Source organism: Gambusia affinis, linkage group LG03 (assembly GCF_019740435.1).
Source record: "Gambusia affinis linkage group LG03, SWU_Gaff_1.0, whole genome shotgun sequence".
NCBI lineage: Eukaryota > Metazoa > Chordata > Actinopteri > Cyprinodontiformes > Poeciliidae > Gambusia > Gambusia affinis.
Genome location: NC_057870.1, coordinates 1,915,351 through 1,932,911, shown reverse-complemented (window position 1 = coordinate 1,932,911; position 17,561 = coordinate 1,915,351). Strand labels below are relative to the sequence as shown.

At 36.3% G+C, this 17,561-nt stretch overlaps 1 protein-coding gene across 1 annotated transcript; it reads left to right on the top strand.

Moving 5' to 3' along the window:
• Positions 1 to 6,322: 6,322 nt before the first annotated feature.
• On the top strand, positions 6,323 to 14,329 carry LOC122827715 (Golgi-associated plant pathogenesis-related protein 1-like). Its single transcript, XM_044110632.1, has 7 exons — positions 6,323 to 6,444; positions 6,595 to 6,621; positions 7,480 to 7,689; positions 7,926 to 8,003; positions 8,405 to 8,560; positions 12,744 to 12,757; positions 14,112 to 14,329. Exons 2-5 carry the CDS (start codon positions 6,615 to 6,617, stop codon positions 8,557 to 8,559), a joined length of 450 nt encoding a protein of 149 aa, XP_043966567.1. The 5' UTR covers positions 6,323 to 6,444; positions 6,595 to 6,614; the 3' UTR covers position 8,560; positions 12,744 to 12,757; positions 14,112 to 14,329.
• The last annotated feature ends 3,232 nt before the right edge of the window (positions 14,330 to 17,561 follow it).

Below are 17,561 nucleotides of genomic sequence, written 5' to 3'. Positions count from 1 at the left end.
AAAATAAAATATAAATTTTACTTTGAAAGTTATAAAAAAATGTTTTTTGAACTGAAATGCGTCTTCATGTCATGAATTGATGCTCTCTACTTTGTAGGATAATTTAAATGATTAAAATGTGTGGTCACATGTCCAATTTCTTCTATAGTTCCAAGAAACAAAGTTTGTATGTAGAATTATTACTGTCTCTTTAAACAAAGAGAAAAGGTCATGATAATGATGCCATGGTCACGGAAACTTCTAGTTAACTGACACATTACAGTTAATTGGAGGCTCGGAATGTTTTCTTAAGGCCACACCCGAACGAACATCCTATCTTTCTTTGTTTGGCACGCTGGGAAAGTCAAAAGAAAACAGTCAATATTTAGAACTGTGGAGCTGCACTAGTTCAACAATTCACTGATGGTAGAAGGTGCCATCTTCATCTGTTCAAATATTAACATAAGTAACATTTTTGTATGCATTGCTTAGTTTTGGAAGTTGGTCAAAGGTAGAAAGATCCATTTACATCTGAGCTTTAACTTCCTGGTTGACATTTCTGGATCAGGGCTGTACAAGGACAGGATTGAATGCTACCAAACCTGCAATTTTTAGGTGTATTCTTTCTCCAACATGAACTGTTCATTACCTGCACAATACTCATATTTAAACAGAAAGTACACCTGTCAGTTCATCTGTTTCTTCTTGTGTAAACTGCTCAGTCTTCTCAAACCCCCAGTAAGTCATTGTGGATGGCCACTGGTACTGATCCAAGTTCTGGTTCTGCAGGAAGTTTCTTCCAATTAAAGAGGAGTTTTTCCTCTCTACTGTCACTGCATGCAAGTCCAGGAGGACTGAATGCTGCAAGTCAGTGACTCTGTGCAATGTGCCGGGTTTTTGAAGTAATTAGACTAATAAACTGAGATAATAGGGCTGCACAGTGGCGCAGTTGGTAGAGCTGTTGCCTTGCAGCAAGAAGGTCCTGGGTTCGATTCCCGGCCGGGGTCTTTCTGCATGGAGTTTGCATGTTCTCCCTGTGCATGCGTGGGTTCTCTCCGGGTTCTCCGGCTTCCTCCCACAGTCCAAAAACATGACTGTCAGGTTAATTGGTTTCTCTAAATTCTCCTTAGGTGTGAGTGTGTGTGTGCATGGTTGTTTGTCTTGTATGTCTTTGTGTTGCCCTGCGACAGACTGGCGACCTGTCCAGGGTGTACCCCGCCTCTCGCCCGGGACGCAGCTGGAGATAGGCACCAGCAACCCTCCCGACCCCATTAGGGAAGAAGGGTGTAAAGAAAATGGATGGATGGATGGATGGAAACTGAGATAATGCACTGTTTGATAACTGCTTGACTAATTCCAGTGCATGTGTTATGAAAACTGAATGACTTTTGTGTAAAGTGCCAAGCAAAGGAAATTTGTTGTGAATTGGCACTATATTGATAAACTGAATTGAATTTAATTTAATTACAATGAAATCATCATTATTTATCTAACTTGCCAGGATGCCAAGATTGGTAATAAGAAAATGAACTTAAGCTATATTTTTAATGCATCTTTGCTGTCCAGCTTGTGCATCTTTGTCTTTCATGAGATTTGATATTCAACACATTGCTCACTGCAGAAGCTAGCAGTGTTGATCCACTGGGTCACACTGCTCCACCTCGGTGTGCATGCTCTCTATAGGATCAGTGGTTTCTGGCAAACTGTTCAGTTTCTTTTTGTCACTACATAAATTATATAAACTTTACTTGTAAGGGACCACAAGGTTTAATCCTAGGATCCCTCTATTTAATATTTAATATACATTCTCCCTCTAGCTCAAGTTATAACAAGAAGTAAGATAAGTTACTATAGTGATGGAGATGATACACAGCTTTACATTACGATGTCACTAGGTGACTGAACATATCCACACACTAAGCAGATGCTCAGATCAAATCAGTGTGTGCATGTGCCAAAGCTTTCTTCAGCAGAACAAAAACAAAACTGAAGTTATCATCTTTAGACCTAAAGAGGAACAATCTAGAATCATGAAGAGCTTCAGTTATGGCAGCTGGAATCTAGAGATCGACCCAAACTGTGAGTGTAGTGATGGATTCTGACCTGAACCTTTAGAACCACATGAAGACTGTTACAATCAGCCTTCTATCACCTGAAGATATTAGAAGAATAGAAGACTAATGTTTCAGCAAGATCTAGATAAAGTCATCTAGGTGTTTATCTTTAGTCATATTGATTAATGAAACTGTGTCTTTATAGGTCTGTCTTAAATATCAGTCCTCCAGCTTCAGCTGATCCAAAACGCTGCTGCTGGCATTCTCACTAAAACCAGGAAGGTAGAGCACATCACCCAGTTCTAAAGTCCTTAACTGAGAGAATAGACTTTTAAACACTGCTGTTAGTTTATAAATCCATGAACGGCTTAGCACCACAATACATTAAATATCTGCTGTTGTTGTACCAACCTTCTAGACCTCTGGGGTCTTCTGGTTCTGCTCTGCAACCAGAACCAGAACCAAACATGGAGAAGCAGCATTCAGCTTCTCTTCACCACAAATTTGGAACAAACTTTCAGAAAACTTAATAACAGCTGAAACACTGAGATTATTTAAAGCTGCAGTATGAAACTTTTATACATAATATGTTTTTACATATTGTCACTATGCCGTGACTATCATCCTCGTGCATGTGGCGCTCAAACCCTCCCCGCTGCTCTCTGTCACGCTACAGCTGGTTCAGCACAATAGAGTCTGCCATGAATGCCCTGGCTTGATATTTTCAGAGATCGTCTGTCTCACACCAAACTGGTGTCACAACATGGTGTAAAACATATTTCTGTAAAAGTTACATAATATAGCTTTTAATCAAGAAATTTCTAAACCCACCTGTTTAGAGGTGCCTTATTCATAATACCTGGAACAATCAGTATGACTAATATGTGTCTGCTTGAGTTTGATGATGACTTTTGACAAAATGTCATTTTTTATTGCTTGCTTCTTAATTGGTGACTGTGTTATCTTTCTATGGTATAAACTACTTTGAACCACTTTGTTGCTGAAATGTGACAACAAATAAACTTGACTTAGTTCTTAGTGTAGTTTAACACTTGTCTCACTGTTTCAGCTAAACCGAAACAGGATTGATTTCATCTTCACAGTTCTTCAAGGTCGAGTGAGCTTTTCCACTGAAAACTTATCACCTGGTATCAGTATTGTGCTTCACTGATTGCTGTTCATCTGAGATGAAAGCATGTAATTTTTGTGGAATGTTGCTGGTTCTCTTGTCAAACTCATGTCTAACCACAATCAAACACCAGTCACCTCATAAAGAAAGCCATAACATATTTCCATGTGGTTCTTCCTGAGTGGGAAAGCTTTGATGGGGAAACAACCGCCTCTGCTTCCCGTCTCCACCTGGACCATTTCCAGGTCCACAGAAAAACCCGTGAAACATTTAGAGGTTTTATTCTCATGATCACTGCAGTAGCACCTGATGTTGTTTGTTCATTAATGTACTCTAGTAGTGAACGTAAGACAACAATGAACACAGATAACTGCCTTCATACTGATTTTAAATTTACTCACAGAAGTTTTCTTAGGGGTATGTAAATAAAAAGGACAACATACCCAATAACGTCAAGATTTTTGTTTCCAAAAAGAAATTAGAAAACCATGATTTATTCCCATCAGTTCTTAAATTATATAAAGTTTGACTAATTTGTAAACAAATATCAAATTTTTTACAGCTTTTTTTAAAGTGCTTAAACAGCTACCACCTCACTCAACAGCATCAGTTCCAGTGGTCATTTTGTACGACAAAAAAATTAATTTTTTCAGACTTTTCTTGCACATCTAGACCCCCCTTTAGTGAAGGCAGCACTTCTGCATGTTTGGCACCAGCTGCAAACATGCAGCTGGTGCCAAACATGCAGCTGTTGTTTGACATTAAACAAACTGTTTAATGTCAGTTTGTTTTGGTTTATCACATCGAATCCCAATAAAATACTTTTGATGTTTGTGATTGTGTCATATAATGGGAGAATATTTATGTCATACACTTCAGTCTGCATATGGCAGGATTTCCATAACCTCACAGCTGAGGTTATGGAAGAGTTCATTCCCAACTGAGGTTATGGAGGGCAAATAGTACACATAATGTCAGTTCTAACTGCTTTTGTTTTTATGGTTCCTTGTGTCTGCTATTTGTTTATTGCATGCTGATGTGCCAATGTTGTTTGACTTTCAAAAGCCAACATTTCAACAGAATGAAGATGGCTAACTGGCAGTTGATCTCAGAGTATGAAGAGATAAGTCATGATTTTTAATGGAGTGAATGGTTATAAATCCTATAGACCAAAAGGTACATTTGGTTGTGCCAGTGAGAACTTTTACAGGTGAGTTAGTGCTCTTGATTTAAGTACATCTACAAATACAAAATGGCTGTGGCTACTACTCTATCTGTTGTACCATGTACTGAACAGACTCAGGCAGACTCAGGCAGTGGTTCAGTCATGATAATCTAATACAGGACATGTGTTGGCGTGAGAGGGGACCTTGTCCTGTGACCATATGGATGATCTGAGGAGGTATGGGAAAAGGTCATGGAAACTAAAACAGAACTTTAAGGCATAAACTTTCCTCTATGTTTGAAAGGAAAATGAAGGATGAGTACAATCCCAAGAAAAAAAGCTACAGAAAACATCTGACCTCTCGCATCTTAAGCAAGATACCAAATATTATGTTGCATTCTTCTAAGGCACTGTTCATGTAATAAAAGACAAAGTCATTGTTGAAATTTATGCAATGTTTGTTTTTGGGGGGCTTTTTTAGATTCAAAATTTCACAGATGAGATGTACCTACGATGGAAATTAATGACATCTTTATTTGTTCTAAGTGGGTATCAAATGGTGCATCAAATACTAATTTTCCCCACTGTATCATCATCAGTACTGCAAGTTTTAAATGTGCTGTTATATGAAGCTCTTATACTCTGCAATGTGGAGCAATCAGTTTGAGGTTTTGTTCCAGAACAACAAATACAAAATCCTTTAGCAAAAATCCTGCAACTACCCTGTATTTGATGGAAGCCACATTACATGCTACATCTTGCCCTCGATTATGGGGATGTTAGCATGCCTATTTTCAACTGCCAATCTTAAAAGGCAAGCATGTTTTCTACATTGCTGATCGTTGCTGAAGAATTCACATGTTTTCAACTGAAAGATAGAAGGGATATCACTGGGATCTAAAAACCTTCAGACAAGTTTTGTGTTTTGCGAAGGAATGTTTGTTTTGACTTCTGTTTTGAACATGAACCATGAGAACAGCTCTTATCAAAACCAGTTTGGTGTGTTGCATTTCACTGTAGCAAATAGAACAATGTGTGAAGTACGTTTTTTGGAAGATGCTACAAAGATCCACAAAAAGGATCTAAGATTCAACACACAAAGGGCTGTACCACTGAATGAGCTGCATGAATGTCACATGACTGGCAGTCAAAGGAAATAGTTGTGAGCTTTATCCAAAAATAAAAATATTCTTCCATTTGGACTTTGGTTTGGTTTATTCAACAGACTTAATTTAGTCTAAAAAATGTTATGTATATATAAAACAATCCTTGGATCCTTGAGCTACTGAAAAAGGTTATGTATTATTTTACCAATAATGACAACTTGAAGTCAAAGTAGAGGTAGAGGTTACTTAAATTGTGGTTGTAACGAATAAAGACAACTGAGTCAGAGAAATATGGAAGCACAGAAGAAATACTGCTGACTGTGTTTAATGCGATGAATTAGCAAAGGAACGCAACAACACAGATAATTTCAAGAAAAGTCATGTCTGAACAGAAACTAAACACAGCAACCAGAAAACTGTAAAACCCCCAAAGCAGAACACAATATATATATATATATATATATATATATATATATATATATATATATATATATATATATATATATATATATATATATATATATATATATATATATATATATATATATATATATATAAAATATGTACTGAGACAAATTTCATCATTTTAGCTTTGGTCCTTACAGCTCTTGTACGTATCATTCATATCTTTATTAGCATTACTCTCATTCCCCACATAAGCAGCAGCCCAAACAATCAAAAGAACTACAGTGGAAGAATCTTTGATCTAATGTTTGACTACTTATCTAACTATGCTAGCTAACATTACTGCCTATATTTTATTGTGCATGTGTATTATGTGTGTGCGTGTGTGTGTATGCGTGTGTGTGCTTGTCTGTGTGTGTGTCTGACAACCTAGATGAGAAACGGTTGATTACCTTCCTCGGAAACCAGATATGTAAATGTACAGGAAGAGCGGTGTGCTGCTCTCCTCCCACTTGCAGCCTGTGTGCATAAATAGCAGTTTTGACACAAAGAGACGAGTATCATCCTCACTGGATAACACCCCAGACGCCTGGCATCCTGAAGCAGGTGAGTTCTGGAGAAGAGTCCACTTAGAGGGGATATACATATTTATTTTGTAAAACTGTAGGAAGTTTCTCATATAAATTACCTTAATACATTTCTAAGCTTTATTTAACTGTTGTTAATTCTTTTAAACTTGGTTTCATTCCTTTTCAGACTTTATTGGCAGGCAAACAATGGCAAGTAAGTGCAATCTATTTCCAAGAATTTTCCAAGACATACTTTATTGTCCTCTATGAGAAATTATTGACAGCAGATGTGCAGTGACTGAAATATACCGACACAATAAGGAAAAGATAGAAAGGTGTAGCACAGATCATGGGAATGCAGTTTAGTCCAATTTCAATGATTTAAAGCCACTACCCTGAAAAGCAAGAAGAAAAATAGATAGATATTTAAATTAATGCATAAAATAAAAACCTGAAATGCAATAAAGGCTTTCTCTGCCATTCTCCAAATGAAAATGAGTTTATTAAGAGAGATGGAGGTTGGAAGAGAAGATTGTTTAAATTGTCACTTTTCCAGAGAAGAGCTGCATTTTCCTAAGAATTTATATCACCAAACAGAATACAGGACGGGTCCATCATTGTGTTTTTTGCCTGTTTAATTGCCGTAGACAGACAGCAAAGGAAGAGGTTGAGAATTTGACCTGATTATTTCCATCAAGGTTTTATTGTTAGGAAATCTTCACTGTAAATTTTTTTTTTAAATCTCTTGTTTTACAGTAAGATACCAGCAGCTGTGGTTGCCAGAATTTTATATGGATTTTACTGTTTAAATATGGTAAATTTCTGGCAACCACAGCTGCTGTTTATTTTGTTTTTTTTACCTTAAATTAGAGACTTTTTCTTTTACAGTGTAGTTTTGGGCTGGATGGAAAATTAAGTCTTTGGGCTCATTTAGAGCAGAAATCATCAACATGATGTGTATTGCACATAATGATGTTATGTGCAATACAATGGGCTGGTTCATCATTGAAACTTGTTTTCTCTTGGTTTTCTCTGGCTCATAAGTTTTTTTTTCTTTTTCTTTTTTTTTCAGATGAAACCTTTAAGAAAGAGTTCCTGGATGCACATAATAATTACAGGGCTGCTCACGGTGCTCCAAAACTGACCTACAACAGCGAACTGAACTCTACAGCTCAGAAATGGGCTGAGCATCTTCTGGAAACTAAGACCCTGGAACACAGTGACATTGAGGATGGAGAAAACGTCTACTACTCATTCAATTCGCAGAAAGTGACACCACAAGGTGCCTTCTCCTTTTTATTATATCTTTATTTACTAGCTTTTTAATAATGCATTTCAAAGTAATGCATTATGATCACAGTTATTAAAAAAATAATGTAGAAAACAAAAAAGTCACTGTTATCTGCTTAATGTGCGGTCACTAAAAGAAGAAGCTACTGTTTCCATAGACCATGTAACAGCCCTCAGCATTCCAATCTGTTTTTTGCATTCTCACCTGCTTATTCTGTAATGTTTCAGGAAAGTCAGCTGTGGATTCTTGGTACGGTGAAATCAAGGATTATGACTTCAGCCGGCCTGGATGCCAACCAAAAGCTGGTAAAGCACAACACACCCAACAACTTCAAACTGAAACACAGATCTATTAAAAGCATATGCATGAGAAAAAATGTATACAATAACAACACTTTCATCATCCCAAATCGACCTTTCTCCTCCAGATCAGATTGAAAATCTCCCCATTGTCTCAGAGCTAAACAAAAAGTGGAAAAATTTATTTAGTTTAGCATTTCTTATTTTCTCTGAAAATTTGCTTAGTGAAAATGAAATCTTACTGTAGAGGAAATATGTTTATACTGGCAATCCTGAAAAGATGCTGCAGATGGTCATTGTCCTGTCATTGAAGAGGCAGCAGATGACCATCTTCTTCAACATGGTGGAATGCTCGACAGAGAGTTTAACACCTCAGTCTGATTGGACTTCTGTCTGTCTTCCTGCAGGACATTTTACCCAGGTGGTGTGGAAAGACACCAAGGAGCTTGGTGTTGGCATGGCCACTGATGGTAACACTGTCTTTGTGGTTGGGCAATACCGTCCAGCAGGGAACATAACGAACAAAGGTTACTACGAACAAAACGTTCTGCCAAAAGCTTAAGGTAACCATTAAAACACATTTCAGTTCCTTCAAGCAAAAATTATTTACTCTAATGTCCTAAACTTGTTTACTCTAGGAAATACTGTCCTATAGATTGATCTTTCAAGCTCTATTATTTTGTCTCACATGCTATCCACACAATCACACTATGCAGACATATACAGAAATAAATAATAAAATGTAAAAATACAATGTGGACACACTTGCCACAAGTAGCAAGCAGTCCCATTAGGAAGAAAAGACATTTATATAGATAACAAGAAGGAAATTATTCTACTATGTAGGCTAACAGACACACAAAGGACATTCAGCACATATCAAACATCCACAGCAACATGATTCTGCTCCGGAGCTAAAAAGGATGGGCAGCAACCTTAGCTTGGCAGCTGTATTGCAACTCAACTCAGTTCCACCTTCTAAAAGATTTTTCCCAACCAACTGGAGACAGTCCAGTCCAGACATTTCTGACAGCTAGAGAAGCTTTTATCAGCTCTGAATTTTAATAGTCTAGGGCTTCATGCAAACCTCAAGACATTCTTATCTATCTGCATATTTACTATGTTGACTTGTTTCCTGATTCACTCTTTAACAGTATTTCTTCTTCTTCTTGTTCTTTTCTATTATGGCGGATCACAAGCAACTTTAAGGTGCATACCGCCACCTACTGTACATGAGTGTGTAGCAGCGTTACTTCACATCTATTAGATTCTATTTTTTAATTTTGTATTCTTAAGATAGATAAACAATTCTTTCCTTAATTTATGAATATCTGTTATGTTTCCTTCATTTCCTAATATATCTTTAAGATTCCATTCATGTCCTATACTTCTAACTATTCTCTTTAATTCTTCCCTTTTGAGTTCATATGACTTACAGTTCATCAGTATGTGTTCTACATTTTCTTTTTCTCCATATCTCTCACATTTATCACTATTTTTCCTCCCTATTAAATAAAGCATGTCATTTAAGTAGGTATGACCTATTCTTAATCTACTAATTATTATTTATTCTTTCATTAATGCTTCGAATTCGAACTGACTTTTGCACTTCATATAATCTTCTTCCTTTCTTATCTTCATTCCATATTTTTTGCCATTCCTCCATTTCTTTACTTTTAATAAGTGATTTCCCTTCCCCTTTCCCAAAAGGAATTGAAATTGTTATTTCCCCCTCTAAAGCCCTTTTAGCTAATGTATCTGCCTTTTCATTGCCTTTTACTCCCTCATGTGCTGGCACCCAACAAAACCAAACATCAATGCCACCCCTATATAATCTAAATAAAATATGATGAATTTCTAATACCAAATCTTTTCTATTATTTCCTTCTCCCTTAATACTTTCCATTACTGCTTTAGAATCTGGGCACACCACCACCCTGATTGGTCGAATCTCCTCCACCCATTGCAAGCTTAATATAACTGCCACCATTTCTGCTGTGAAAACCGACAATTGATCTGATATTCTTTTATAAATACATTTTTTAAACTCTGGAATATATATTCCTATTCCCACATATCCTTTTAAATTCTTAGAACCATCTGTATAAATTTTAAGGTAATTATTATATGTAGTTCTTAAATAAATATCAGTCTTTATCCCTATTTCATTTAAATTCCAATCATTTTTCATTGTATTAATTTGCAAATCTACATTAACCTCTGATATTAGTCATGGAGGAATAACGTTAATTGGGTTAAACTGAGCTATTTCCTTGTCTTCTAATCCATACTTTTTGATCCATTTCCTAACCATCCATACAAATCCATTACCAAAACCAATTATTTCCAGCCACAGCCTTTAATAGATTAATAACTTTTTTACACTTGGTTTCTAAGTTATCTAAATGTGTTTTCCATGAGTAAGAACTGTCCAACCATAAACCTAGATATTTATATTCTGTTACTCTTTCTAAAGTCTGTCCATATAATGTTATTGTTTCTATATTAATATTTCTCTTCTTTGTGACAACCATATAACAAGACTTGCTTGCTGATAATTTGAAACCCCATTCATAAGACCATTTTTCTACTTTACTAATTGCTTTTTTTAATATTTTCTACCACATGTTTAATATTTTTCCCTTTCATCCATATGGCCCCATCATCTGCATATAGTGCAGATTTTATACATTTATCAGTATCATAGAAAATATCATTGATCATAATATTAAATAAAATTGGACCAATTACACTACCTTGAGGTATTCCATTTTCAACATTATATTCATTTGAATAAGCATTCCCAATTTTTACTGTTATTTTTCTATCTAGCAGAAAATTTGCTATCCAATTATAAATTATCCCACCTATTCCCATCTGTTTCATTTGTATAAGTAATCCTTCTTTCCATAGTGAGTCATATGCTTTTTCTATGTCAAAAAATACTATAATCATTATTTCCTTCATTTTTAAAGCTTTCTCTATGTCATTACTGACTCTAGTTAGAGCATCCTTTGTTGATCTTCCTGTTCTGAATCCACATTGATATCCATTAATTAGATTATTCTTCTCAAGAAAGTATCCTAATCTATTAACCATTATTTTCTCCATCCATTTACTTAAATGAGAAGTAAGAGCAATTGGTCTGTAATTATTTGGACAGGTAGGATCTTTACCTGGCTTATTAAATGGTAAAATTATTGCCCTTTTCCAACTATTTGGTATTGATCCTTCTTTCCATATTTTATTAAATAATTCTAATATTAATTTCAGTGTTACTTCCGGAATCTGTCGAAACATAGCGTAGCATAATTGGTCCTCCCCTGGAGCTGAATATCCTGTCTCTTTCAATACTGTTTTTATTTCTTTCATGGTTATATTCATATCTAATGTTGACATATATTTTTGACATTTTTCTAGTGAGTTTTTATGATTTCCAAGTTTTTGAATCATCTGCCTTCTATGAGTATCTGTCAAGTGATCACCACTATGAACTGCCGCAAATGTCTCTCCTAATAACGCTGCCTTATCTTTATTTAAAACCAATACCTCCTGTCCTCTAACTAAGGGTGGAATATTAACATTGTTCTTTTTCCCCGTCATTTTTCTAAACATTGACCACACATTCTGTAAATTTATTTCTGAACCTATTGATGAACAATAGTCTCTCCACGTTTTCTTTTTTGCATCCTTTATAGTTTTCCGAGCTTTTGCTCTTTTCCTTTTATAATCAATAAGGTTTTCGATTGTTAGATTTTTCTGTAGTATTTTAAAAGCTTTATTGCGATCTTTAATTGTTTTACTACATTCATTATTCCACCAAGGAACTACTTTCTTCTGACCTTTCACTTTTATTTTTGGTATGCTGTAATTTGCAGCATTTAGAATATGTTCTATTATTTGATTTGTACACTCTTCAATATTACCTTTTAATGTTACTATATGTCTTGTTTCCTCACATTTTGTTTTAAATTTAAACCAATCAGCTTTATTAAAGCACCATCTTATTAATGTAAACTCTTCTTGTCTATTTATATTATCATTAATTATTGTACTCACTGGAAAGTGATCACTCCCTAGTGTAGATTCCCCATTTCCATCCCATTCACATGCACTAACAAGACAGTCAGATATTAATGTAATATCTAGACATGAAACTGTATTTTTATGTATATTTACTCTTGTACCTTTTCCATTATTAAGACAAACTAATGACCTTTCATCCATTAATTCTTCCACTATTTTACCATTATAATCCGTCTTCTTGCTACCCCATAGACTGTTGTGAGCATTAAAATCTCCACACCAAACTTCTCTTCTATGTATTTTCCCTATTTCCTTAAATATTTCATTATCTAGATTTTTACATGGATTATGATAATTAATGATTTTAATATTTCCATGTTTCCTTAAATTAAATATTTCTATATTCACACATTCTAATTTTTTTATTTAATGAGATTTTCTTATAAGCAATTCCTTCCTTAATTAAGGTGGCACATCCTCCACCACTACCATTACTTCTATCCTGTCTTTCTATGTTATATCCAGGAATTTTAAAATCTAAGTTTGAGTTTAACCATGTTTCTTGCATACATATTACATCTGGTATTACTTCTAATTCATAAATATACTTTTTAAATTCTTGTCCATTAGCTATTAAACTTCTGACATTCCATTGAAGAATATGAATAACCATCAACAAAGCTTGTATCCTAATCCTGACCATTTTTATTTTTATTTCAGTGGCACTCAAAATGGTATGTATCTGATCTGCTTGAATTTCTTTCATTTCTAGGAACCTTCCTGCTGCTGTTACTATTGCTTTTATTTTATCACTTTTCTTCATTTGGACTGTAACATTAATAATATGACATATAAATGCTACAAAGATTTCTTTTTTTCACCATCATTGTATTTTCCTCTATTTTACATTTAAGCAAACATGTATTATTCGTATTTGTTGTTGGCATTAGTATTTGTCTCTGATCATTCAGTCCTTGATTTGTGTTCCGAGAAGTGTAACTTTGATATGCTTCTCCCAGCTTCATTCCTCTTGTACTATCTTTCTTTACTCTTTTTAATGCTTCTGCATAAGAAACTCTTTCTGTTATGTTGATTTTCTGGGCTTCTCTAGCTTCCCTTTGAACTATACATCCACCATAGATTGCACTGTGATCACCACCACAGTTACAGCATTTGATTTTAGCGTCTTTGTCACACTTTCCAAATTCATGTGGACCTCCACATCTTGCACATCTAATTTTTCCCTTACATTCTTTTGCAATGTGTCCCATTCTTTGACAGGTAAAACATCTGAGCGGTTTCGGGATGTACTCTCTAACTTTATAATTCATGAATCCTAGCTGTATATTTTCTGGCATGTTATTTTCAAACTGCAATGTCACAGCCATAGTGTCTTTGAGTTCCCCTTCTCTTCTACTTTTAATCATGGTGGCATTTATTTTCCGTCCTTTGATTTCATTCTTCACCTCCTCCATTGTCATTTCAAGTGGAACTCCTGAAATTACCCCTCTCAACCTTGCCATATAACCTGGTATATATGATTTAATTCTTTCTCCCATCAAAGTTTTCATTTTGATTATCTTCTGTTGTTGCGCCTCACTAATAGCTTGAATTATCACTTTTCTGTTGTTCATGATTCTAGCCGTTTTGATTTTCCCTATCTCTACCTCTATTGCTTTGGTTATCTTTATCGGATGAATATAACCCCTTTCTTGCTGAAATTCCACCATAACTTTGTATTCCACTTCTGCATTACTGTTATCTTGTTCCCGTGAACTCACTCTTTGATTTATTTTTGTCCTTTTACTGCCTTCCGCTCCTGGCTCACTTTCATCCAACCAACTTCTTGCCCTTTCATGTCTCTTTCTGATTGCTCTTTTCATTTTTGCTGACCTCGATATCATCCACTCCATTTAATTTCCACTATTACCTCCTGATGTAGAAGCCATGCTACTACAGTCAATGTACAGCTTATGTGATCCACCAAATCAGCTCCTACCGCCTTCTTTGTTTGTTGTGTTCAATTCTCCGCCGTGCGTGCCCTTCCACTCCCCATCGACCTTAACAGTATTTCCTGTCTTGTTGCAGGTTAAAAGCTGTGCATGTAGCTGCCAGCAGAGGGCAGACTGCTGCAGGTTACACCTCCAGTGAGAGGAAGTCAGCTCAGTGAAAAAGAAACTGCATACTTCTGGTGATGGGAAGGGGAGAGTCTTTTTTTTCTTTCTTTTTAATTATGACATACAGAATAGCCTAATTAGTGATCTGACCAAAATGAACAAAGCTTCAAATAAATGTTTTCTTGGAAATGTCTAGTGCAATTTCATTTGTATAGCATGACCATGAATACTACCATGCATATAAGCAGTCATATTGTGTATTCTTCTGAAACAAATAATTCTCAATGTAGTCACAAAACGGTATTCTATAAGTGAATATTGATGCACCTCAAAATACTCCTCACAAGAATCACTCAGATCTCTGAAACTGTTGAGCAAATTCCACACCAAACCTAAATATCTTAAAAACAATTGTAAAAAAAATAATAAATGGAAAATATTCTGTGAAATCAAATAAGACATCCTTATTAAGTTGAAGATTGCTTTCAACATCTAAACAAAAAATCTCAACAGCAACGTCATAATAAAAAAAACAAAAATTAAAGTAAGAATTAAACATAAAGAATAAAAGTTTAATTGCTCTCTATTGGTGAAGCGCTTCATAAAGTCCAGAAAACCCTAGTAAAATTCAGATTATATTCAGTTATTCACCTATTTAGACACATATTCACACACTGATGGTGAGCTACTGGACTGTAGCCACAGCTGGCTACAGTCCAATAGCCAGCTGTGGCTGAGGCATGTACGCACCAGCGCCACCGGACCCTCTGACCGCCACCAGCAGCCAGGCAAGGCTGGTGTAGTGCCGTGCCCAAAGACCAAGATGAACCAGTCTGAGGGATTTGAACCAGCAATCTAGCAATGGCAGGATGAACTCCTACCTCCAGGATCTCCATAAAATGTTGATTTCAGTTCAGAAATGAAAAGGGAAAACCCACTGCTTATTAAATCCATTCTCCAGTTGTCTTAGTCAGTTTGCATGTGGATTCATATATTTCCCACATTATAAATATGTGTATATAATTTGTCCTCAAGGTCACAGTTAGCCATCACAACACACTCCCTTCATCCATTATCCACCAGATACTGTTACATCTATGTGCTCTTATAATAGTCTTGTTTTTATATATTTTCTACCTGATTTGTGTTCACACAGCACTTCAAATCTCCATCCATAGTTCTATTCCTCAGTTTCACTCTGACTATGCAAATTGTGTTTGTGCTTTAAGTTTTCTAAAATCTATTTAACCTCCTAACTTGTTATTCCATTCTTTCTGAGAATATTCTTTAAATATTTTCTAGTAATTATTTCCTGCTCTGTACATTATTTGATCAGTTTTGAATTTGACAAGTTCCATACATTTACACAACTTCTAAACATCTGTGCAGCCTTGACCTTCCCTCCACTCACGACTTCTACTGGGTTAACATCTCTGCAGATCCCTCACATTCTGGACACAAACTGTTTAAACTTTTACTTTCAAAACAGTTTCAATTTACTGATTTTTAAAGGCATTGTATCCTGCAGATGTCGTAAATGGTGCCTTGACCCAAAAAATATTGTCATTACAAAAATATTACATAATGTGAGAAATCTTGGGAATTGTTTGCCATGAATTTACAATGCTTTGTTTGGGTCAGCTAACGGAATGTTAACGTACAGAGGTGCTGGAGACTGTATTTGCTCTGTTTTATCTGAAGACACCCTCCTGGTATACAGCGGAGTGTCCGATAAGAGGAAGGAAAAAAAGTCTCTCTTTACCAAAGTGGGAAAACAGCGCCACCCAGTGACTCATTTTGTGGTACATTGTCTGACATTAATTCAGTTTTTTTTCTCTCATTTCTTGGTTTGAATTTTAAAGAGAAATACTGCATACTAAGGTCATGTTAATTGACTTTGTGAATTTTTACTTACTGTTGTAATGTTTTGTGTCATTGTATCATTATATATATATATATATATATATATATATACAAGGTCTCTATTGGAGAATGATTTACGAATGATAGACTTAGACTTAGACTTAGACTTAGACAGACTTTATTGTCATTTTGTATGCACAGGGTGTATACATAACGAAATTTCGTTGCATACGGCTCAGGACAATGTTTTGAGGTTTCAATGAGGTTACTCATAATAAATAAGTTACACAATAAAATATAAATATTAAATATTAAATATAAAGTGCAGGAGTGACAGTAAAATGGAAGTTATTTAGCTATGTACATGAAGTGGAGACCAGTTATTTCGAGTGCAGTCCAGTTAAGAGTTCAGCAGTCTGATAGCAAGTGGGAAAAAGCTGTTTCTGAATCTGGTGGACCTGCACCGGATGCTGCGGAACCTCTTTCCAGAGGGCAGCAGGGAGAACAGTCTATGGTGGGGGTGTGAAGGGTCACTGACAATGTTTCGGCCTCGGGACACGCAGCGCTGGGATGAAATTTCCTGAATGGAGGGAAGGGGAGCCCCGATGATCCTCTCTGCCGTCCGCACCACTCTCCTCACGTTCTTCCAGTCGGAGGGGCTGCAGCCTCCACACCACACAGAGAGGCAGCTGGTCAGAATGCTCTCTATGGTGCTTCTGTAGAACGTCTTGAGGATGGGCGGGGGCAGGTGTGCTCTCCTCATCCTCCGCAGGAAATACAAACGTTTCTGTGCCCTCTTGACCAGAGTCGTGGTGTTCACAGTCCAGGTGAGGTCATTTGTGATGTGCACCCCCAGGAATTTGGTGCTGCTGACCACCTCCACAGCCGAGCTGTTGATGAGCAGTGGAGCGTGGCTGGGCCGGTTCTTCCTGAAGTCGACAATCATCTCCTTTGTCTTATCAACGTTCAGGATCAGGCTGTTGTGATGGAATGTTTACTAATGACCAGCATCCACTCAACTTCAACAACAGTGTCTCCACTTATGATAGTTTCTGGTCTCTGGGTTCTACATTTTCTCTGGTTCTAAGCTGGCCTTCATGCAGCAACTCAAGAAGAACCGCAATGAACAGTTAGGTCTACAGAAAGGACCATCAGGGTTGACCTTCCCTCCACTCATGACTTCTACTGGGTTAACATCTCTGCAGATCCTTCACATTCTGGACACAAACTGTTAAGACTTTTACTTTCAAAACAGTGTCCAGATCCATAACATGCATTTTTGCAATAATTTAACCTTGTCTTCTTGTTTTGTATACACATTGTATATTCATATATTTACAGAAAGGTTTTTATTTGTATTTATTTATATTTATGTTCTGCGACAGACTGGCGACCTGTCCAGTTTGTACCCCGCCTCTCGCCTGGAACGCAGCTGGAGATAGGCACCAGCAACCCTCCCGACCCCATTAGGGACAAAGGGTAAACGGAAAATGGATGGATGGATGGATGGATGGATGGATGGATGGATGGATGGATGGATGGATGGATGGATGGATGG